At 38.3% G+C, this 24834-nt stretch overlaps 1 protein-coding gene across 3 annotated transcripts in view; it reads left to right on the plus strand.

The window, feature by feature from the left end:
• npas3 (neuronal PAS domain protein 3) overlaps window positions 1-24834 on the plus strand; it is a 333561-nt gene that overhangs the window by 301995 nt on the left and 6732 nt on the right. For all 3 annotated transcript variants that reach the window (XM_084096866.1, XM_084096867.1, XM_084096868.1), the window contains exons 7-9: window positions 11236-11354; window positions 16422-16615; window positions 19619-19725. In XM_084096866.1, coding sequence (XP_083952992.1) covers window positions 11236-11354; window positions 16422-16615; window positions 19619-19725 — 420 coding nt within the window. The remainder of the gene's footprint in view (window positions 1-11235; window positions 11355-16421; window positions 16616-19618; window positions 19726-24834) is intronic.

The following is a 24834-nucleotide window of genomic DNA, read 5'->3' on the forward strand; positions in this document are numbered from 1 at the left end:
GTGTTCTCATAAACCTTGTTTTCTATTTCTGGTACGTAGGAATGTGAACAAGCCCTAAGTACTTATATAAGTGAACAGACTAGAAAGAAACCTGCATAGCAACCACAAACAGCCTAGAATTGTGGACCCTTTTCTTCGTTTTTTTTTTTTTTTTTAGTTTGTTCTTAAGCTCTCTTGGACTTCCTGCAATCAGTTTTAGCATCTTAGCAAAACCACCTGATATGTTTGGTTTGACTCACAAAGAAGTCGCCCAGGTGAAGTGTACCTGTCAAGACTGTCTGCTCCCTCCTGACTCCTGTGTACTTGCTTTCTTAGTGTGTAGGGCGCAGGGGTCAGTCAGGGTGATGGTCTTCAGAGAGCCATAGGCCACTGACATCTGCACCTCTAGCTGCTAATGGGTGCTGGGACATCTGGCAGGTGCTTCATTTCCTTCTGTTTCAACACGCCACTTCTCTTGCTGTCATTCTAATGGCAGTTCTGCCACATCTCCTCAATCTGTTTGTTAGTTTACTAGGCGATATGTTGGCCCATGATCAGTCTGTTCATCTGCAATCTGGTGAGATCCCATGCATTTCTTGTTACCGTGACCTCAACAGTCTTCTCCCAAACTCCTTCCATGTGTGCTTGTTGGAATGTACCATGTTCATTGTGAAGACGAGTTAACTTTCACTCCATGACAGTCTTCCAGGGGTCCAGACATGCTGATCGTCACCTATTCTCCCCTCTACAGCTTGTTTCTCTTTTTGTGTTTCAGAGGTTCGGATCGAATCAAGGGTCTCAGAAATGCATGGAAATCATTTTTAAATTAGTGCTTGTTTCAAGGCTAACTGTGGTGCCTTGAAACGCACAGCATTATTCAATGTGTTGACGTAATTTCCACTGAAACAGGAAGACAGGGTGGGACATATCGAGCAGCTCCAATAGCGTTTTGGTTATATTACATCTCGGCCAGAGCCGTTGAGCTCGGTAAAGCAGCATTTGACAGCTTATGGCAGCCATAGTCTAATAGATTCCCCTTTTAGATTTAATATGAAACTGTTACTAAAGCAAAACATTGAACATAATCATGTGTGTAATTTATGTTGGTTATCTCTTCTACTCGTCAGTGCTGTTTCTAATGCCGAGTCTGTCTAACAGTTCCTCCTCCTAATTGCTTTAAAATCTAGCATTCTGTGTAGAATTCAAATGGGTCCGATATATTTTCTGGTCTGCGCCGACTCTCTCATATGATCCGCTCTGTGCTATCGCGTCTCAGGACTAGAGCAGACTGTGTGTGAGCTGAGGCGGTTCATGAAACCAAACTTCATTCACCCCAATGGAAAGCATATTTACACTGTCTGAATCGTTCCCTATCCCCTATATAGTGCACTATGTGCAATTCACCATGTAGAATATTCCAGCTTCAGCTTCTATTTATAGTGTAGGGGGCGGGGTGCTTCAGATTCTAGAGAGCATTTGATTGGACATAAGATCTGATCAGAAGCTGAAGTGCAGAGTGATGTCATCAAAATCATTGATCATATTGGCGGAAGTGAGAGACTGCTTATGTTTTCTAAATGAGAATGTTGTCATTGTTTTGGAGGACACTAGCTTATAGTTCACCTTAAGGCTAACATATTCATACTAAAAGCCCCCAAAAAATAATTTATTTAAAAACTTTAATGCTTACTTTTATTTTAAATGAATGCTTGTGTTGGTTTATTTCATTGACACATTTCTGTTTCTTTTTTAGTTTGTGTGATTATAATTGAGGAATTAATTGAGGATTTATGTTCCAATAGAATATTAATTGAGTTTAAATATAAACAAGACCTATGAATTTTAGATTTGTAAACAACCAATGTGGAGATAGCTCAGTTTATTTTTGTTGTTTATTAGAGGCCAAGCACCAAAGGTGTGGTGGCACCTATTGTATCCGTTGGTGGTGTTCTTATTATTCTTCCGCTTCTTCTTCCACTCTGGAAGTCTATGGCAGCCCATAGAACCGCTAGCGGGAAAGTTATGAAATTTGGCACACTGATAGAAGATAGTCTGAACTGTCATCATTGCAAATTTGCCTCTAACTGTCTCTAACTCAATCCCTCTAGTGCCACCAACTGCCCAAAGTGTCACTCATGTTTATGCTAATAACTTTTGAATCATAATGGCTAGAAACAAATTTCCTCTGATTCCCTACCTCAAGACAATTTGATTGCACCCTATGACGTAATTTTCCGTCATGAAAGTTTGTCCGCCATTTTGAATTCTCCAAAAAAACTACTTTTTCGAACTCCTCCTAGTCCGTTGCTCTGATTTTTATGAAAATCAAATCAGATCATCTCCAGACTATGCTGGCAAAAAAGTTATCAAAAGCTTTTTGATCAAAAGCTTTTTGATAAACCCAACCGTTATTGAATAACACGCAAATGAAATTGACGTAGAGCACCCCGAATTGGACACAAGTACATGTCATCACAAGCATGACTTGACGTGGTTGACTTATTTTCACGGGGGTCATCTCCTTAGATTCCTGAATTGAGTCCAATGATACCAAACATGCTAGGTTTCGCCTTACGGTTTTGTGTAGCGTTGTGATTTAGTGCTTTAAAAAACATTTGCCAATACCTTCGAAACCATTAGGCCGATCAAGACAAGACCTCCATACACTCTCAGAAAATAAAGTACATAATTGTACCTTTAGGGGTACAATGGCTTGTCACTGGGGCTGTACCCTCAAACCTTTAAAAGAAACGGTACATATATGTACCTTTTAATGCTTTTTGACCCTCAAAAAGGTACATATATGTACCTTGAGGTCCAATAATAAGCCCTATGGGGTACGTTAGTGTAGATTGTAACTTGGGGGACAGAAATGGACTCCTACTGTACCCCTATTTCTGACAGTGTAGGAAGTTCGAAAACATAGGTCGTTGGCTATACGCTAATGCCCAAATGTCAAAATATTAATAGTAAGTGGCAAGAAAATGCAAACCAAGTCAGGTGTGGGCCATTTTTTATATGTTTATTCATATAAATGTATATAACTCCAAAACGAAATGAGATATTTTCACCAAATTTGACAACACATGTATGTGCTCACTCTGAGGACACATAAAAAAAATGGTAGAATTTTGCCTCTTGTTGGCGCTATAATAGAACAAAACAATTTTTTGAAATTGCCATTGACTTCAATACAGTATTGTGATATAAAATGCTATGCTTAACGAATGCATTGGTGTAACATTATGAAACTCGGTATGTGCCATCAGCACCATGCCCTGAAGGTACTCAAAATATTTCGAGACAGTGCCACCTTTTGGTCAAAAGTTATAACAAAAATGCAATTAACTTTTGAATAAATCTGCCTATTGTAATGACATTAATAAAATCTTAATAGATTCCTTGGGTCACGCCGAGAACATAGATACCAAGTTTGCCGTATTTGGCCGAACTTCCTGTCCGCCATCTTGATTTGAATTCAATACCTACTTTTTCAAACTCCACCTAGACAGTTTGTCCGATTTTCACCAAAATCGTATCATCTCCAGACTGTGCCAACTAAAAGTTATGGATTTCGTGTTGATGGACAAAACCATTTTCATATACCGCAGCAGCAAAGATGAAGCATGATGCCAAAAGGACTATTCAGGCTTTAACTCTGTAATGCCTTGACATATTGACACCAAACTGTGTCATTGTCACTTCACTCTGACCACATCCCATCAATTTCATAACTGCGCCACCTATTGGTCGAAAGTGATAATCCATTAAATCATTTTTTTTGTTACTGTATATATTATTATTCAGCTATTTGCCTAAAATCATCTTAAAATGTCTTTAATTGCTCCTTGCTGCAGTTGGTCTGACACTCCCAGCCATGTTGGCATGTCTTATCGTCGTCTTGCGCTTGGCCCCGATAATTGCTGCTTGCAGCTATATTTGTTTTATTTGTTTCTGTTTGTTTGTTTGTTTAAAAAAAACTTATTTGATTTTTATTTAATTAACAACATGTTTTTAAATTAGTAGTAGTTTTCATTTTAGTTTTAGGGTACAATAATAATACGGTTTCAAATAAACATTTTAATTGCAAAAGATTTATTAGTGGTGCTTCCTAAGGCTCATACTTGGGCTTAGTGATTTGAAAGTGTTAAACTGCACTGTTTATGCTATGGACATGAATGATACCTTACTAAATCATGCTACTTATTGAGTGATCAAACTTACAATTTTCACTTGGTGGTTAATAAAATAGGGGCTAGAAACTCATAGACTTGCATTGAAGGAGCACTTTTGAACCACTTGAGCCTGCAAGCAATCACCACTCAAACAACTAGTTTTAATCTGCAAACGTCCATATCAAACCACACAGAGCTGCTTAGCACAGCTTGAGAAAAGGCTGTTTTTATTGTTGTCATGGGTGCTTTTCATGATCCAGTGATCCACGTCTGGAGCCTCTGGATTTTAATCTGCCTCTAAAGAGAAATTGCAGTCGCGATATACAGCTGTAGCGTCCCAACATGCATCTGAATCCTCATAAAGCAATCAGAAAACAGACAAGGCAATGCAAGTGCTGACAAACCATTCACAGCTGACTTACTGTACAGACCCACTGTGTATTCGAAGTTTATTTGCAGATGAAAGGGAGAAGAAACAGGCTCTTATTCAGTGAAGTCTGGGAGCGTCTCTGGCATGGAATATTCAAAAGACAAATAGTGCAATGTAAAGTTTTACTGCACCCCATTTATCACAAGGGCAGTTCTGTGTCTGTATGCTTCCTTATGCATTTCCATTTCCTGTTGGAGAGCACATATGGCCTCTGTTTCTTGTTTCATTGTGTGTATGTGTGTGTAATTGTTTTCTTTCCTCATTTATTTTTTGCATGATTATTATTATTTTTTAGGATTGGTCTCAAAATCCAGTTTGATCTGAAATTATTCAGGCTGTTTTCCCCCAAACATATTCCAATGTTTTCTGCAGAGATTTGCTGCGTTTACTTTAGTGTACGTGTCATTTGTTTCGCCGTTCAGCGTGGTGACATCTCAGACCCGCGTCCGAGCTTTTCTTGCCGAGGAATCCTTTTTCATTATTGCGGGATTAAATATTGATCACAGATTTAGGTGTCTGTAACAGCGGCTTGTGTATAATGCATTGAGAGCACTGTCTCGGAGGAATGCATCACAGAAACTTGAAATTATTTACTTCAGAACCGACTTAACTTTTACATGTGCTAGATGAAGATATTAGGACATTCAATTTGTTCAAATTAATCACAGTTAATGGGATATATAAGCCATTAGTATTTACTTCAGTCTTTAGTTTGTTTCATAATTAATAGCACTAATTTAAAATGTTAAATGATTTCTGAAAGGACTATGCTTTTGTCTGAATCTCTGTTCAATCGCCATAGGGCGGCATTGAAAAATCACTACCCTCTATCTCAATATGGAGCCATCCAGTAGTCCAATTAGCACAGAGCTGTTTGAATTATACATAATTATTAATGTACAGAGCAAAGCCTTCATCTGTCAGACTCGGGCCAGGACGACCCTGTTCCTCACACCAGTCTTGAGATGGTGGTAAAGCCTGAGAGACCAGCAAGCCCACATGCTTAATCTTGATTTATTCGTACAGTAAACGCCTGACGTCCTGAATTGGTACTAATATTTATATAAATGTAAATTGAGGAATATTAGCCAGAGTACTCCAGCTTTCCTATGGGCCTATAAGTCATACGCTGAGCGTGTCGAGTGCGTGTGGTCTGTGTACCGTGAGGATTGCGGACGAGGACCTCCAGACCTGCCAGGCGGTTATTGATGGTCAACATTCTCGGCGTGAGGAGTGTAATACTTTTAAAATCTCATCATTTACTCCCAGACACATTCATTCCCAAAGGTTTCATCAAGAAAATTAATCCCAGGGCCTTTCAGACCATAAATTTACCCCCGTCCCACACAAATATTTTCCTTTTAAAAAGTCATCTCAGATATTGTGAGTTTCATACGAGAAGCCGATTTTAAAGCGTCTTAAATGGCATGAGAGGTTTTATTTTTAAAGGTACACTATGTAAGTTTTGGCACTCTGGAGGTTAAAAAAACAACTGCATTTTGCAGAAGAACATTGTTTTGGTTGTGCTTCAGTTCTGCGTGAATGTGTGGATGAATATGGATCTTTCTCCTAACTAAAAAAGAGAGAGATTATCCTACTGCTCATAAAACATCCACTACTGAGCTTAAGAGATATAACCAGTTTAGATGGAAAGGATCTCAAGCGGTCTGGCTGAAGATGTTATTGTAGCTATAAACATTAATAGATGCAGTGCTTCCTTGAAAATAAATTCCAGCACAGCTTTACAACAGCCATAATGAAATGAGCCTTCACAATAGATAATGCTTTACAATGAACTCTGGTAGAGAGATATATATGGCAATTTATCTGTTCAATTAAATACCTTACTCACCAGCTGAGTAATTAAAACACTATCTCCTTTTACAACATTTCAAATCCTTCGGTTCTCACCGTCTCTGAAAACCCAAGCCAATGTTGATTCTTGTTTTATTACGAGCTCTGTCGCGTTCTCTTTTTGCCAGCAGAAGCTCCTCTATTCGGCATTGTTTTAAAACGGGCGATTCACCAGAGGTTCGAGATTTAGCTGTTCCATGTCAGTTTTTCTTGCTCGTTGTGACAACTGACCTACGCCAGTCCCACGTGTCAAAGTAACTTTTCTCTATTTACGGATATGACGGGATGCGCACGGATGAGGGACGCAAGTACGCAATTTTGTGCGAAAAGCATCCCGCTAGGTCTAAAATATAAACACTTTTATTCACTATAGTGAATCAGGGTAAGACAAAAACAAATTTTTGAAGAAGAATTTACTCATTATGTATTGACTCATTGATGTATTGACTTATTATTTAAATTGTGTTCATTTTGAACAAAAAAAAAGTTAAATAATGTACCTTTAAACTCCACAAGAGAATAAAGAGGATATCTGTGGAATTGTCTAGATTTTAATGTTTTTTTTTTCTGTTATTGTCCCACTTGGATTGAAGAGTAAGGGAGTTCACATACACAACACAAAAACAAAAGTTCCAGTGTGTGGTGGAGTGTTGTGCTGTTGCTGCACACAGGTGCCTTGTGGGGATGTAGGTTTAAGTCGAGCACATAAGACTCTCTCGACACACACTGCAGATTCCCTTAATCTCATGGATTGGATGATATTGATGATTTAGCAGATCTGCCCATGTTCCTACAGCCACAGTGGGCTCTGCTGGACTGCAGACATGGCAGCACTAGAAACTCAGATGTGAACAAAACAACAGGTTTTTGACATGCAGCAAATCTTCTTTTGAGGTGTTTCAAATCTGCGTTCAAATAGACTATTTAATCTAGCACAGAGGTAACATACAGTAAATGTATTTACACTTTACCCTTGTAGACAGTGTATCAGACACCTGAATGCTGATTGTTGACTCTTGTGCATCATTGTAGTGATAGATTAGGCGCTGAGAAAAATGTTTTACAGGAACCGTATTGCCAAAATGTCAATATGATGTGTGCATTTATGTGGAAGATTTACAATTTTGGAGCATTTCTTTAAATGGATATTAAAACAACATTCAATGGACTTTTTTTTTTTTTTGACTGAGCGTCTATTGAATAGCCTTGTTGGCAGAGGCTATTTACAGTAACTCCGCCCACCAGTGCCTGATTGAGCCAGACAAAATTGTGGTGTGGAGAATAAAGCTTTTGCTTAGCTTTTGACGTGACTGACCCGAGTTCGAATCAGCATTTTTCCGAACTGATTTTTCTCCCTTTTACCATCACATATCAGCTCGGAGAAGCGTTTATTTTAAATGTGTAAAAAGTGGAAATAAAATGCCTAACGGGTATTTAGTAGTGGGACGGAAGTGTTAGGAAGGCATTAAGAATAAGGACAAGTAATGTCCCAATAAGCAGCATCCATTTATGATTTTAACTAATATAATCATATACACTGAATATGTTGTTATCATTGAACACTGTTTAATAATATACTACAATACACAGAGTGCAAATGGCATCTGCCACTATTTACACTTGCAAATAGCATCTAGCTGCTATTTAAGAAAATGCTGCTATTTCCCTTAGTGTAAATAGCATTTAATGTTATAACTTAGCATAATGGCATAACTTAGACATAGACTTCCTTCATTGATCCCTATGGGGAAATTAAGGATAAAGCACTTAGTGCAATTTATTTTTTATTTTTTTGCTATCTACACTGTAAATAGCATCTATCAGTATTTGTTGCGTTCAAATGTTCAAATGTTGGATAGCAAAGCAAAGGGATTGCCTTTTGTGTTTGATGAACATATACTTAAAATTGGTTTAAAATGAATTAATTACATGATATGCTAATTAATTTCTCAAATTAATCAGTTGATGAAATAGATGTCTATTTACTTCGTCTCCTTCTTCCCATTCTTTGTTATTGTTCAGTGGCACGAGGGGAATCCTGAAATTTAGCGCAATGTTCAGGCAGGAGTGTGTGTCTGTCGCAAAGGTTTAACTGTATAATTCATATTCCTGTCATTATCAGCAAAGCGAGGTCGCCGAGGGCACGTGGTAAGTGACCTCTCTCCGTCCAAAAAAAAAAAAAGGACGGCGTATCTTAGAGCCTGTCTCATTCTTAATGAAAACGGTGAGATGCAACGGCCTCTGATCTTGTGTTTTAGTCAAATAGAACTCTACGCTTGACTGACAGCTCTGATCTAAAGCATTTAAGTGCAAGTTTTGATCTCTCTGCCTTTGATTAAAACTAATGAGCTCATTTAATTCAAAATGGGAATTTCTGATAAGAGAAATAAGGTTGATGTGATTGGATTAGAGAGGCGAATTAAACTCTTAGAGCTGAAGTTTGTGCTTATATAGTGTATTAAAAAGCTGTTGGCATATTCTTGTGTGTTAGATGATGAGAAAAATTTCATAGTAATTCATATTTAATCAGAAGAAATGAAATGACTAAATATAACATGGCTCTGCCTTTTCCCCAGAGTGATAAAGGACTAGTTAGATTTTAAATGACATTTAATTCATGTTCTGACAGAGAGAGAGAGAGAGAGAGAGAGAGAGAGAGAGAGAGAGAGAGAGAAAATGGGAAATACAGCAGTCCACACCCACAACCATTTTAGGGTGTCTCTTTAACTACACTTTTATGTCCCAGGGGTTGATTTTATTAAGACAGATTTTGTTCATGTTTTTGTTATTTTCCAAATGCCTGTTATATACACATATTTTATTCTTGTCCAAGAGACAGATCTTAAACTATGAACATTTCATCATAAAATGTTTTGAATTTCCACCAAATTCATTACCACAACAAAATGCTATTATACATTATTCGGGAACTAATTTAGTTGAAAATGCGTGTATTAGGCCTTGTGATGCATGTATGTCTACTGTTGGACATTGTTTTAGACAAATTAAATGGTGAGTATATACAGTACTTGTCAAAAGTTTTGAAACATTACCATTTTCCTTTCCATTATAATTTATAAGTCTCCTATGCTCGCCAAGGCTGCATTTATTTGATCAGAAATACAGTAAAATAGTATATGTACATTTGCATATTGTGAAATATTATTACAATTTAAAATAAGTTAAAAATGTCTTCAGTGTCACATGATCCTTCAGGAATTATGCTCATGATGAGGGCATTTTGGTACATTGTTTGTTTGTTTATTTTTGCTTATTTGCTTATTTTAAGCAAAATATTAAAATGTCCCAGACTTCAAGAGGAAAACCCTGAACCCACATAAAGTGTATTTTCTGTCATTATTACCTAATAATAATTATTATTATTTTTTATAATTTTTTTTATTTGAAAAATGTTAACTGCTTTGGCTCTGAGATCCCAATATACTAGTCTATGATGACTATTTAGGATTTATTTTTTCTTCTGTTTTAAGTACAACTGCTGTCCAGGTGGATTTAGAGACAGGACCTCTTTGATTGAATTGAAACATTTGTGGTAAGAAAAAAAAAAAAAGATGAAAAAAAAAGAAGATCAAAAGTGGCAGTTAAAACATTTATAATGTTACAAGAGATTTATATTTAATGTTTTAATAAATTTAATAAAATACATTTAATAAATGCAAAAAAAAAAAAAATGTTTATTGAACTTTCTATTCATCAAAGAATCCTGAAAAATGTATCAATATTTCCACAAAAATGTTAAACAGCAAAAAAAAAAAAAAAAAATATATATATATATATATATATATAATTATCATATTAGAATGCAGCAAATCATCATATTAGAATGATTTCTGAAGGATCATCTGACACTGAAGACTGGAGTAATGATGCTGAAAATTCAGCTTTGATCACAGTAATCCATTTTAAATCCATTTTTTTGGATGAAATAAATGCAGCCTTGGTGAGCATAAGATAATTCTTTCTAAAACATTAAAACATTGTAATGTTTTCAAACTTTTGACAGGTACTGTAAATATAACTAGTGAGGTTTGGAAAGTTTGCTTTAATAGAGTTTATTTTCTCCGGGCTGGACCTCCTCTGATGTCTGTTTGTATAATGTTGAATGTCAAAACTAGTTAAAATGTGCAATTAATTTGGCTCTAATCAAGCGTGTTACAGCAAATTAGCAGAACCTCCATTGTTCGCCAGGTGTCCTTGTGTTAAGATCAAGGCTAGAAATCTTTTTTTCTCATCTGGTAAGAGATGTAATATAGTATAAGAAATATATTTTTTTGTTGGCTGTCATTGAAAATTCTATATTGTAATATATATTTACTATATCTTAATTTTTTGTGAAGCAAATGTGAGTGGTGTTTGCACATGCACAGCTCAGCACTACAATGCTAGGGTGTTGCGGGGTGAATTCTTATTAAACCAAGTTTGTTAGATTGCTCTCTTCTTAATTTTCCCATTTCTTAATTTACACATTCCTATGAAGGCAAATACATCTAACACCAGCTTGGGGAGGTTTATTCATTTGCCATGTAGTGTTTAAAGCAATTATGTTAGTCAAGGCTCCGCTTCATGCTATTAGTAAATACAATTAAAACATTGTCAAAGTTTGATTAGCACCTTCCCCCTTATCAGGTTGTGCTGTTTCATTAACTGTCTACCAAGAGATGATAGAAACTCAATGAGAAGATGTTGCACATCATACTCACTAAAGCAGTCTGATATCTCTGCGTCTCTGTGAGTTGTGTATTGTTGTAATAGGATGTTTGTTGTTTGTTTCCGCAGTGGAGTCGAGCAGCCCTAGTCTTCTGTCGCCGGATAACACTCTAGAACGTTCCTTCTTTATCCGAATGAAGTCCACACTCACCAAGAGAGGCGTCCACATCAAGTCCTCTGGATACAAGGTAAAACTGGCCGTCATGTTCTAAAAGAAATGAAAACTTGTATCATATCGTGTGTCATAATTAGCAGTGGAATTGTATACGTGTCACGGCCATGCAGAAAATTCAGCAGGCAATAACTAACAGAAGTGTTAGCTTCCCGTGCTCTGATCAATTATGCACATTGCCTGTTTTAAAACGATTTGTGTGAATTTTAGTTAGTTATTAAACTGATTTTTTTATTTTGTAAAGACGTTCATACTTTACCATTCAAATTTTGGGGGCCAGCAAGTTAAAAAAATATATATATTTTTTTTATCATTTTATTCAGCAAGAATGTGAAAGTAAAGACATTTATAATGTTTAAAAAAAGATTTGTATTTCAAATTATATTATATATATTATATTTTATTAATTATATGTGACCCTGGACCACAAAACCAGTCACATGGGTAAAAAATTTTGCGAAAGTGAGATTTATCCATCACATGAAAGCTGAATAAATAAGCTTTCCATTGATGTGTGGTTTGTTAGGATATGACATAATTTGGCCGAGATACAACTATTTCGAAATCTGGAATCTGAGGGCGCAAAAAAATCGAAACATTGCGAAAATCGCCTTTAAATTTGTCCATTTATTTTCGCGATTGTGCTGCATTCACTGTTTTATATATTTACGGTAGGAAATTTAAAAAATATCTTCGTGGAACATGATCTTTACTTAATATCCTAATGATTTTTGGCATAAAAGAAAAATCAATCATTTTGACCCATACAATGTATTGTTGGCTATTTGCCACAAATATACCGTGCGACTTTTGTGATCCAGGGTCACATATTATATTCTTAAAATATAGACCCAGAACTTGAGAACGGTAATGTACATTGGCATGATTTATAATAGTGTACTACTGGAATAATGCACAAGGGCATTCAGGAGCATTATTAGAGGCTCCTTTTGTGCTGCTTAATGCTGCAACCATAGCCAATACCACTGATAAAGCAGATCACCAAAGGCTTAGTGTTGTCAAAAATATAGATATTTCGATACTGATACGGAAATATCATAAATGATTCCAATTCTCCTTTTCGGCAGTATCAATACACCGATACCAGATGCGTGTTCTCGCTCTCACTTCTCTCCAGCGGGCGAATTGACACACACCCGTCTCCTCTCTCTCATTCGCACCAGTTGAATAGTGTTGGGTGTCAGGTCCTGAATTTCGGCGCAGGGTTGCGGGTATTGCACATAATTTTACTCGCGCTCACAACAAAAGCATGTGCACTACTATATAAAGCCGCCCCTCAAACAGCTCACGAGTACCAAATTGACCTCTTTTTCGTGGCTTATTGCTACACAAAATTTAGGTGAACTGTGAACACAGTCAGTTTTAGAATGTAAATAGTTGAAAAAGAAATCACAAAGAATGTTGTGTAAGAGTATATTGGATCTGTGCATAAGCTCTTAAAGTGTCAGCAGCCTAATAAACCTGCCGTGTTAATCAAAGGACAAAAGACAGAGAAAATCACTAACTATTCTTGACTGAATAACTTTTGTAACTTTAATCTGTAAACATAAATCTGTATTTGAAAACTATCCAGTGTTGTTTTAGATTTGATTACTTTCATTACTGTAGTATTTCTTACCTGAATATACTGTTATGGCGCTTTTCCATTACCAGTACCAGCTCAACTCGACTCGACTCGGCTCAGCTCGCTTTTCGCTCCGTTTTCCATTGCAGATAGTACCTCCACAATAGTACCTGGTCGTCATAGCGACGCCGCAGGAAACTGCCGTGACTTAATCTTTTACGCGAGACACACCCGCTACCCACACACACAGGACAATGGAGGAAATCGAGTGTATGCTGTTTTTGAATGTTTTTGCGGTTTTTTTATTCAGGATACTCCGTCTGGCGCGTGCAATGATGACGCAGTGAATAGTGACGATTCTCTCTGACCAATCAGCAGTCTGTCGTGTTTTCACGTCACATTTTAGTATCGCCTCAGCTCGCTTAGAACCTCGCCGGAGGTGGTACGAAAAAAAGTACCTGGAAGCAGGTACAGGTACAACTTTTACACAGTGGAAAACCAAACAGAGCCGAGTCGAGTCGAGCCGAGGCGAGCTGGTACTGTGTAGTGGAAAAGCGCCATTAGACCCACCTGAAAAACTTAAAGCCATGTTTACTTAATTTGTCTCTTTATTCTATTGTATTTACTACTGACGGTTTACTTCAGTTCAAAGTTTCAAAGATAGCCTCCCTGTGCTGCTGTGTATAAGCTATTGAAAAAAAATTTTTCACTGTATCATATCAAAGTTAGAAATTCCAGTATCGTGACAACACCACTTCAGTGTCAATCAGATTGTAAATAGAGAAGCAGATGATTGTTTGGATGTGTCTTTGAGTGAACGACTGAGATCCAAACCCCCCCCGCCGCATCCATCTGGACATAGATTGGATGCAAATAAGCGTGAAGTCGGGGAGCGCACTAACCCATAGCATAAATATTCACGCATGCACATTCGCATATATTACCAGCCAGACAAGGACACTTCTTATTGCATTTACTCCAAATTAAGTCAATATTTGTTGTTACATAATACAAAAGTATGAATTTTGCATACGGCGCGCCAGCATTAGGTGATAGGTGCGAGGCGGAGGGAAGTGAAGCGTGGCGCGCATCATGGCTGTTTATATCTCTTCTTCACTCTGGAGGTCAAATCAAAGTAAATTCTTCTCCAGCTTAAACCAGCCTTTTCTTTTTTTGCCAAGACGTCTCGGCCCCCGGCTCAGTTAATGCACTCATGTAAAAGCTCTCTATCATTACTTGTGCCGTATCGCATTTCAAAAGCACTCCAGAGAATCCCTAGGAACAGATGAATCTTATTTCTTATGTATACCTATTCTATATTCACCGACCCGGTGACGGGCGGGGGAGAGAAAGAGAGAGAGCATTGTGTGCTGAACCATGAATTATAAAAATTGATCCCTTTGTTATGTTGGCTTGTATTAAATTGAGATATGCTATGCGGCTGCCTCTCGCTGCGGCCGCGGTGAACCCTTGCCATGTCAGTTTGCATTTAGCAGCCTGAGCATATTTAATGTTTTGCCAGAGCTTATGATGTTCTTGCCAAGAGCACTCCTGCAGCAATTTACTGACGAGTCTCTCTTTGTGGCAATTACTTCAAAAGTTGTATTTTCCAACCAACTTTTTGATGCCCCTCGCTTTGGGCTTCAGTGGAATCATTTCCATTTTGTATGCTTTTAATATGACTCAGTGTTTATTTATTGAAAGATCTAGTGTTATGCGTAAGTGGAGATGGATGTGTATTCTGGAGGCGGCGTGTGTTTTGTGTGGGCTGGCGCTCTCTGGTGTGCCGCTCTGTTTATGAGAATGCGTGCATGGGTTTGATTTCGGACGTAATTGGACATCACCTTCTGATCGCAGCGTGCTGTGATGTCTTATTGAAGCTCGGCAACAGCTGATGCTCGCTCGCGTCGTGATAATACACAGTCATCGAAGACCGGAAACAAACACTCATTTCTCTAAAATACCTATTCGACAAGTTTCAAAACTGTTGCATGCTGTTTTAATGACCAGTTCTTAGTTGAAATATTACATGAAATGTTTGTGCTATGAAAAATGGCTGGAAACGTATACAAATATAGAAAAGAAAATGTATACGTTAGATCACCATTTTTTTTAAATTAAATTAATAGCACTTCTCTCGCCACTCAAAGCGCTGTTCACATTTGGAGGGGGGATTCTTCTCAACCTCCACCATTGAAGGGTTAGTTCACCCAAAAAGGAAAATTTTCATTAATTAACTTTTGTTCATCTTCTGAACATAAATGAAGATATTTTTGATGAAATCTGAGAGCTTTCTATCCCTCCACTGACAGCCTAAGCAACTACCACTTTCTGGGGCTTGAAAGAAGAGGGACAGAAAGCTATTAGATTTCATCAAAAATATCTTAATTTGTGTTTTGAAGAGGAATGAATTCCTTATGGGTTTAAAACGACATGAGGGTGAGTTATTAATAACAAAATGTTCATTTTTGGGTGAACTAACCCTTTAAACCACCTAAAATCTTGAAAACAAAAGGTCATGACTGTTATTTGTCTGCTATTCAGCTACTAATTCTGGAGAACTTTAGCGAGATAAAAATATAATTTTTGTTATTCTGACAAAATATTTTTTGTATTAAAATAAAAAACATAAAATATAAGCTGGGACAGATGTGACATCGTTGAACTTTGCAGTCGTCTTTAATTGGCCCCTGATTTGAGATGGCTTTTGAATTGTGTGAAGTTCGAACAAACTCTCTCAACTGTAAACCAGGAGAATCACTCTTTTTTAGTGACTGTGGCAGTCCGTCGTTCCTGGGGTTTGGGTTTGCTTGTCCCTCAGCGGAAAACGTACAAAGCATCAAAGAGCCCCACCGGCCTGAGCACTCGGTGACTTCGGGGCCGAGACTGTCTATATGAATGATGCTAATAGCATCTCACCAATCTCTGAGGTGAACCAATGAAAGGATAGTGTCAGAAGTTTAAAACACTACAAAAACAATCCCCTCCAGGTTTCCCTTGGTGATTAAAATGGATGGATCCAAAAAAGAACATTGTTACCAATCTAGTCAATGCATCCTCTGGGCAAAACGTGCTACAAAAGACTTTAAAGCATTACAAACTTTAAAGCCAGAGAAAAAGTAATTAGTTGCTCTGCCTTTGTTATCTCTTGATTATTTCAGAAAGAAATTGTGCTGTGTTTTTTAATATTTCGTGAACATGTATAACTGCTACAAGAACCTGAGAATCTTGGTTTGGATCTTAGAGTACATATTGGATTATCAAAGAGCTTTGTCTGTTTTCTGAGTTCAGCCTGCTTTAAAACGGTTGGCCATTTTTTATACTGGCCATGTTCTCTGATCCGTGTAGAGGAGGACTGTAGAGGTTATTTGACTTCATCTGGTTTATTTTCTTTTATCTTTAAACTGTGGTTTGGTACTTACTATAGGGTTTGCATGTAATTGAGGGGACGATCGCATCTGATCTGTTCGTAATTTTCCGCTTTGTGTCCTCTTCAAGGTTATCCACGTTACCGGCAGGCTGCGGATAAGAATGGCATTAACACACAGTCGTTCGGTACCCAATCAAATCATGGGCATGGTCGTGGTGGCACACGCACTTCCTCCGCCAACCATCAATGAGGTTCGGATCGACTGCCAGATGTTTGTTACACGGGTCAACATGGATCTCAACATCGTCTACTGTGAAAACAGGTAACACTCTTTATATAATACGTTCAGTCCAGTTTTAACTGGCCTTGGTGATGTCATTTCATGTTGACTAAAGAGGGCAACAATTTTGTTTCATTTTGCAAAGCTTATACTGTATGTATTGCCTAGTATTGTGATTTTTTTTATCTGCCTTAAAGAATGATAAATGGTGCAAAAAGAATTTCAATTTCAGCTGCTTAGAGTTCAAAATATGACATTGTTGTAGAACTGAAGGATCAGCGGGTGAAGATGTGTTTTGCAAGAGTGGATAATCAGCCACACAGTAATGTTCATGTGCAGTTCATTATAGAGCTGATAGTGATGAGTTCTGCTTAAATGCAATCCCAGAATGACCTTGTTTCAACATCTATCGCTCACTTTAAAAAGCAGGCCAAGAAAAAACCCTCTTTTGTACTTACAAAACATCTGTGGTTCCACTGCTGCCCCGTAAAATGAGAACATCTTAATTTGGCCTGGCTTGAAAGGAAATATCATATTAGTTTTATTAGTTTTATTTATATCTCTGGGATTGAAGTCCTCCCAGCGTCTGCTAAAATTTTTACCACTCCCCTGCACTTAACATATTTATGAGAGAATGGAAACGGGCCAAGTCTATAGCGGAGTTATCATCACAGCAAAAGCCTGCTTTAAAATGGAGGTGGATAGAGATCGGTTGGCCGGGTTATTTTTTTTACACTGGCCATGTTCTCTGATCCGTGTCGAGAAGGACTGCAAGTGAGAGTCAAATAATGTCTTGAAATACGCTGCTAATAGTATTTGCCCTACTGAAAGGCATTTTGTATGGTTTTAACCACCTGTTTTTATCCAATTTTCAATACTTCTGTGATAATTGCTTTTAGATTCAGCAAGCAGTTGGTAAAGCTACAGTAGGTCAGAAAATATTACGTCTATAATGAAAACAGGCTGACAGCTTGCCATCACAGATGGAAACCTTTTTAATGAATAAAATCTGGTGCACAATACATTTAGCTTACAGAAGGGCTGGGAAATCAGAATCTCCTTATAAGAAGTTGCGTTTTCATTAAAATTAAAAATTCGCCCAATGGAAACACGTCAATTTCGCAAAAAAAGTTTTTACTTCGAAAAAGGAATATTTCGCAAAACTGCAATGGAATCTTTCTTTAGAGAAGGTGCAGTATGTTTGGACAGAAGATGAGACTTATTAAACTCATTAAAGACAAAATAATTAAGGTAATACTGGATTCTTAACAAAGAAATGCCACAATTTAATAATTGTGTCTCATCTTCTGTCCAAACATTAAGTGCAGGGGAGTGGTAACATTTTTAGCAGATGCTGGGAGGACTTCAATCCCAGAGATATAACTAATAAAACTAATATGATATTTCCTTTCAAGCCAGGCTCATCTTCTGTTCAAACATACTGCACCTTAAATGTACTTTATTCCTGTGATGCAAAGCTGAAATTTCAGCATCATTACTCCAGTCTTCAGTGTCACATGATCCTTCAGAAATCAGTCTAATATGCTGATTTGCTGCTCAAGAAACATTATTATCAGTGTCAAAAACAGTTGCTGCTTCATATTTTTGTAGAAACTGTGATGCATTTTTTAGTATTCTTTAATGAATAAGTTTAAAAGAACAGCAGTTATTTGAAGTTAAAATGTACATTTATTTACTGTCACTTCACAATTGAATTCATCCTTGCTGAATAAAAGTATTCATTTATAAAAAAAATTCTACAGATCCCAAACTTTTGAATGGTGATATTATTATTTAATCTCACAAAAAAAGTCTTAAAAAGTGTGTGTGTGTGTGTGTGTGTGTGAGAGAGAGTCTGTAGCTGTATTTCCATTACCCTTCAAATTGCGCAAATTGAAAATACGCCCAATGGAAACGTGTAAATTGCGCAAAAACTCCCATATATCACAAATGCTCGCAGGAGGTGGTTTTTCAGGTGATTCAAAAAAGAAATATTTCTTAAAACTGCAATGGAAACAGTTTTTTCGCATTTACTGGTTACCTGGCGTATGTAAAAATGTATCTTTCTTTAAAGAAGGTGCGGTATGTTTGGACAGAAGATGAGACTTATTAAACTCATTAAAGACAAAAGAATTACGGGAATACTGGATTCTAAACAACAAAGAAATGCCACAATTTATCCAGACCTTGAAGCAGATAGGAGGAAGAAACACCCAGAAACAGCTCATATGTGCTGCTCCCAAGTATAAGAGGCTTTCCTTGCCATTAATGCTTGGATAACACGTCTACGTCTCCTTCCATTAAAAACAATGGCTAGTGCGGTGGCTGTTATATACATTAACTTAACAACATCCGTTGCCATGATTATTGGAATGACTTATAGAGAGGAAAAAATGTCGTTTAACTGCATAACATCGGTTAATGTAAACGCTGTCATTTCGCAATATTTTTTTTCTCCTTTTTCTTCGCAAAAGTTTGCACAAATCTGTAATGGAAACCAGGCTAGTGAGGTTGACTCGAAACCAATCAGGGCTGAATTTCCCAAAAGCACCGTAAGCCTAAGTAGATCATAAAACCATTGCCACCAATGGTCTCTACAATCAACTTGGCCCACAATGCTTTTGGGAAATGCAGCCCATGTCATTGCCCTATTTTAATCTGTCATTGACTAGGATATGATAACCCACAGTAATATCTGTTTGGCTTCTTTTTGGTGGACTGCTCAACTCTGCATATTAATGTAGCCATTGGCATTATTGGATCAGAAAAGTGCAGGAATCTGATTGGTTCTGACAAATAGCTAATATATTATTATAATTTGCTGCTGCTAATGTTTAATGGTGATTTGTGGGTGAATATTGAAGTCAACATGAATTGCCAATCACAAAACTTTTTCCCGTAATGTGTTGCATTGTAGAAACAAGCTTTTTTCAATGCACAAAAAAGAGTCTTGTTTTGAGCGACTAATGAATCGAACTGCTTAAAAATAGTGAAAAAAACAAAATGGTGTCAATTTTGATTTAACATTGAAATAATCCTTTCCAGAATCAGCGACTACATGGACCTGACACCTGTCGACATCGTAGGGAAAAGATGTTATCACTTCATTCACGCAGAGGACGTGGAAGGCATTCGGCAAAGCCATTTAGACCGTGAGTATCCATCCAATCAATCTGTGCAGCCACCCAACAGTGCCAAAAACTACAGGATGGTTGTTAAAGAGCAAGATTCAGTGTCCTTACATGCTTTAGCGGGACTCATTGATCATTGGTCAATGACATCCTGAGAGCACACCGTGTTACGTGCCAAAGCTGGTGTAATGTGTTCACTGCAGCACTTCAGCGTAATGGGACAGCAGTGTGACAGGCAAGATTATCCATGCTAGCGGTTCTTCTCATAACTGTCCATGAAGAACCGCTTCCCTCTGCCAGACGGGTAGGCGAGCGCACGTCTTCCAAACAAGCCACATATCGTTTGCAAGGCATAGAACGTGGCTGAGAATCTCTGTTCATTTGACATTGCACATCTTACTCATTTCACTCCTCCTTTCAGCTTTAGTTGCTCCTCTCAATGCACAGGCGCCACATTTCGAGTGCATTTTTATGTCATGTAGTATTCATCTGGGCCGATCCACCACTGCAGAGCCCTTTGAAGGTTCCTCAACCTTTTGCGCGCGCTGCTTTCATCGCGCTCGGCAGGAGGGCCGCTGACCGTCTGGAGGAACGTTCATGCTTCTTGAATATCTTAAATCATCTGTTAAGTGTGTTTTGGCAGCACACCTTTTCCGCTCACCTCCACCACCATGGCAGAAATTCAAAGCGTCATTGAGAGCGGCGTAGCGTTTCATACAGTAAATGTGTGTGCTGCTCTACAGCAGGCAGGTTGCCATTATTTAAGTAGTGAGGGTTGAGGCACAGGAAGAGGAGGAGGAGGGGGATAAATCCCTCGTTTTATTAGGTGTTTGCAGAGGAGGGTGGGTGTCCTTGGGGCTGGCAAGGGAATTTGGAGCTGTCTGATTAGATATTGGGAGTTCAACTGAATTAGAGCGCAATTACCACTGTATTGCACTGTCCCTTTGCCTTAAAAAGCCACCAGATTGGGTCCATTAGACCTTGATTTGAAACCCAGCGGAGGCAGAGGAGAGAGGACTGAAGCCCTGGATTGCATTGATAGCGGGGAGAGAGAGAAAGAGATGGTGTGAAAGGAGAGAGAGGAATACGCACTAAGAGAGAACTGCACATCCCCAGCTACCCCTGGCTTTCTAACCATCTATTACGCATTAGCGTGACGGCAATCAGCATAAATCTAGCCGCACTGCGAATGACCGTTCACGACGTTGCAGTAGAGAGTGGATGGGGATGCCGTTTCTGCATTTTACTTTGCACGTTTATGCTCGATATGATAAAATGCTGGTTGAAACATTGTTTGAAGATTTTGCTTCCCACGCTGTAATCTACTCAAAATTTAAAGAACTTTTTTTCACATTTGTGGGCAAAGAAAAATCATGTTTTGATAGTTATCAGCATCTTTGTTCAAATAAATGACCGTTAGATATTTTTTATATATTTTTGTGCGATAAGAGCCATATTTATCTAGTACAAAAACAATAAAAAAACTGAATCAAACTCAATCTCAATTTGAGCAGATAAATTTAAACCAAATACTCTACCAATAACTAATACAACTAGAAAATGGTAGATAAATGTGTTGAACTGATTTCCGTAAGTTCCTTCAAATGAGAGATACCATAGTTTGAGATGGGGTTTGATTATTGTTAATTATTCCTGCTGTCACACTGCTAGTTGCTACTTTTAGTTTTATTCCCCAACACAGGTTAAATGCATTATAATGACGTGTGTGTCAGAGCCAGATCTTCAGGTGTCTGCATGAACATGACATGTGCGTGACTAAGGAGCAGATACAGTGATCTCCCGCTGATTGCTAATCAGACACTGATATCAGATCACACAGGGCCATCAGATTGGTTAGAGCCAGGGATAAGAGGGATGATGTCAGTCTGGTCAAACCTCTCGACAGATCTGTGCTGCAAATGCAGTGACGTGTGCGGTCCTTTGGCTTGAGTGCATGCATGTGGTTGTGTTCTTAATGCGTTGGGATACAGATGCATATTGGAGAGGTCATAGGCCACTGCTCAAGTGTTTAAGGGCCTAAAAGCTTTTAGAGCAGATCTGTTCAAATTGAGCACCTTGACCTACAGTTGCTTAAAGAGTTGTTTATGCTCCTTTATAAAATGGGAAGTTCAGACAAGATTCTAATCTTCAAAGTGGTTGAAAAGTCTGGTTTAATGCAAAGTTGCTTGACAACCACAACCTACAGTTGGGCTAAACTATATTAATTAGTAGAATAATTGTAATTAATTTAATTCATACTGCTGTTACATTTTATAAAAGCAATAATTCAAGGTTGTGCATAACAGTGGTTTTAAATAAAAAGTTCTGTCATGACATTCTAGATGGCGCAGGCTAATAGGTCCTTAACTCAAACTGCTTGCAATCACATGATTCTCTGAAGGGCACAGCTGATTGGTTCCTGCTGCATCAGTAGCCAATGAGCGCACATGTTCAGCCTTCAAAGACTTTGTTAGCATTTGCTGTAGCGTTTGCTGCACGCTTTCAAAAACCCTCCACCTTCCCCAGCTCCACCTATATAGATCTGCTACGGTTAATTCATGTGTACAACAGCAGCATGTTTTACATGCTCACAGCAGCGTGTCGTGTATGTACTGGCAAAAGTCCCGTACTTGCTCTTCAGCAGGTCTATTCCGCCAAGACCAAATATCAATATTGTTATACCCATGCAAAACACTCAGAGAGTTGTCATGACAGAACTACAGTTAAGGTAAACTCACTGTACTGCACAGTCTCTCGTGGGCTTCTTACTACTTTTAGGACATGCTAAAACATGACCTATCATCTATTTGTTTAACGGCTTAATTTGAGCTTTATAACTGGATAAAATGATCTCTAGTTTACTGAAGGAAAATTAGAAAGCAGACTGTGGTGCTCATGAAGCATTTGAGAGCAGGTGTTTTATATGGGCAGAAATGCATTGTGACAGCTCTGACCTCACCTGTGTCAGCTTCAGAACAGGACCAACACGGCTTAAATTAATAAAAGACACTGTGTTACACGACTACGTATAATACTCACCGCATAAATGCTCCGCGGGTGTGTGTGTGTGTTTTTACCAGCTGAGAAAGAGCGAGAGAGAGACAGAGGTGGGAAACGATGGCTCACAGAAGTGTGGAGAAACCCCAGGAGACTGAAGCTCTGTGCCTGAAGGCAGACTACAAGAGCCGGTCTCTGAAGAGTAGTTCAAACTGACTTTAATGAAAAACTCCCTTCACTCCTTATTGTGCTTGAAGATAGACTCCACAGCTGCAGAAAAATACACCTGCTCTAACACCCATCGCATGTACCGTTGACAATGTTTCTTCAGTTTTCTTCCATAATGGATTCAGAGTAAATATGAAATATGTTTCTGTATCCATGGATATACTGCATTTACGTCAGCAGTGATTCATTTGAATGTTTTGTTGTTGTTTTAATGTAATTCTAATTAGTTTTAGTTGTTTGCACCAGTTTAGCCAAGGTTGTCAACTAGTTTGACTTCTGGTTAGACCAGCATTCTCAACCAGCACATGGCCATCCATAAAAAGCAAGCTTTGACCAGCTAGAAACTGGATTTTGTTTTGGATTTTATAGCACTAGGAAATCTTTAAAACCAGCAGATGATAGCATCTTTACTTGTAGTTATTCTAAATGCCTTGAAAGTGGTCGTAGTCGTAATTTCACTTCTCACCGTTTCTATAAATGGCCAACGTGTTTACTTCCTCTGCTGGTGAAGTTTTGCCATTAAATCCAAAGAATACAAGTTAAAAACCTCCAATTCACTTGTCCAGCCAAACCCTGCCTAGGTGCCGCAGATCTGCATGTCTGCTCTCTCATTCATAAAAGGCTTGTCTTTACAATAATACCCCAGTGGACTGCAAGGACTTTTCCATAAAGCAATTTCACGGGTGTAAATTACTTACTTTTATATGACAGTGACACCCTCCACCCCTCCTGCTGGAAGTGAGGCCACGCTGGGTAAAGGGTATCTGAAAGGTAGCTGCTATTATGGAAGGGATCCAAGTGATTTAACAGAACTGAAGGACAGAGGCCCTGGTGCAGAGAGGGATAGAATGAGAAAGAACGGAAGTAGAGAGAGAGAGAGAGACCGTCCTGCAGGCTTGCCCGAGGCTCCAGGAGAAGGCAGGCAGATTAAAGAGGCCGTATTCCTTTTAAAGCCTCCAAAAGCAGCCAACGACTCCTGCACCGGAAAAAAAGAAAAGAGGGATACAGAAAGAGAAGAGCGAGGAGGGGGAGAGAGAAAGGGGTGGCTTCATTACCACTAAATCAATAACTCAAGCAGCCCCTGATTGATTTAATGGCAGCGTAACTGAAAGGGGGTTAAAAAATAAGCCTCACCTGTACAGACGTGGTGCCGGGTGGAGCCGAGGGGGCCAGCACATCAAATGCAATGCAGATGAGATCAGGTTTAAAGGCAGGGGGAAAAATGTCCTGGAAACTTGTAGACAGTAATGAGGGTTTAAAGGGACCGCTCAGACTCACGTGTTCACAGATAGAGGAAAAAAAGAGAGAAAAAAATCACTGTATATGTATGACCAGATTTAATATATTGAAAATGTATAATACTTATCCAATTTAATGTACATTACTGGCACAAGCATCTATCTACCACTGTGAGATTTTAAAACCATTTCATAAAAGAATAGCTAGAAATAGAAAATAGAAAAAGTTAATGTTTCCACCTCTTAATTTAGTACAGTTGAAGTTGGTTTTAGGGAATTTTAGGGAGCACTTAGAATGCTTAGATGCATTCCATGTGTACTGAACCCTTCCATAGACTCTCAGTAGCATGTAAACTTTGTTGAAGAGAATGAAGGTGAGTCAAGGGCATGCCCACTGGCCACAGCGAACAAGTCAGATAAACAACTCATGGCTTTTTGTCTCAATTTTCTGGAGTTACAGCTTAGTTTTACATTTATTGGTACAGAAAGCAGTCGGTGAACTAAAGTCAATTATCAGAGCCTTTGGGACAGCTTCTTAAACAATGCTATTAGTCCGTAATGATTTTAATTACTAGACTTATTCTTTTATAAATCATTCTTCTCAATGGACTCTTTTTATGGAAAGGGCTATTTGTAACTGTAATTAAACCCAGAATCTGAATTTACT

Source organism: Abramis brama, assembly GCF_963993115.1.
Source record: "Abramis brama genome assembly, chromosome: 21".
Taxonomy (NCBI): domain Eukaryota; kingdom Metazoa; phylum Chordata; class Actinopteri; order Cypriniformes; family Leuciscidae; genus Abramis; species Abramis brama.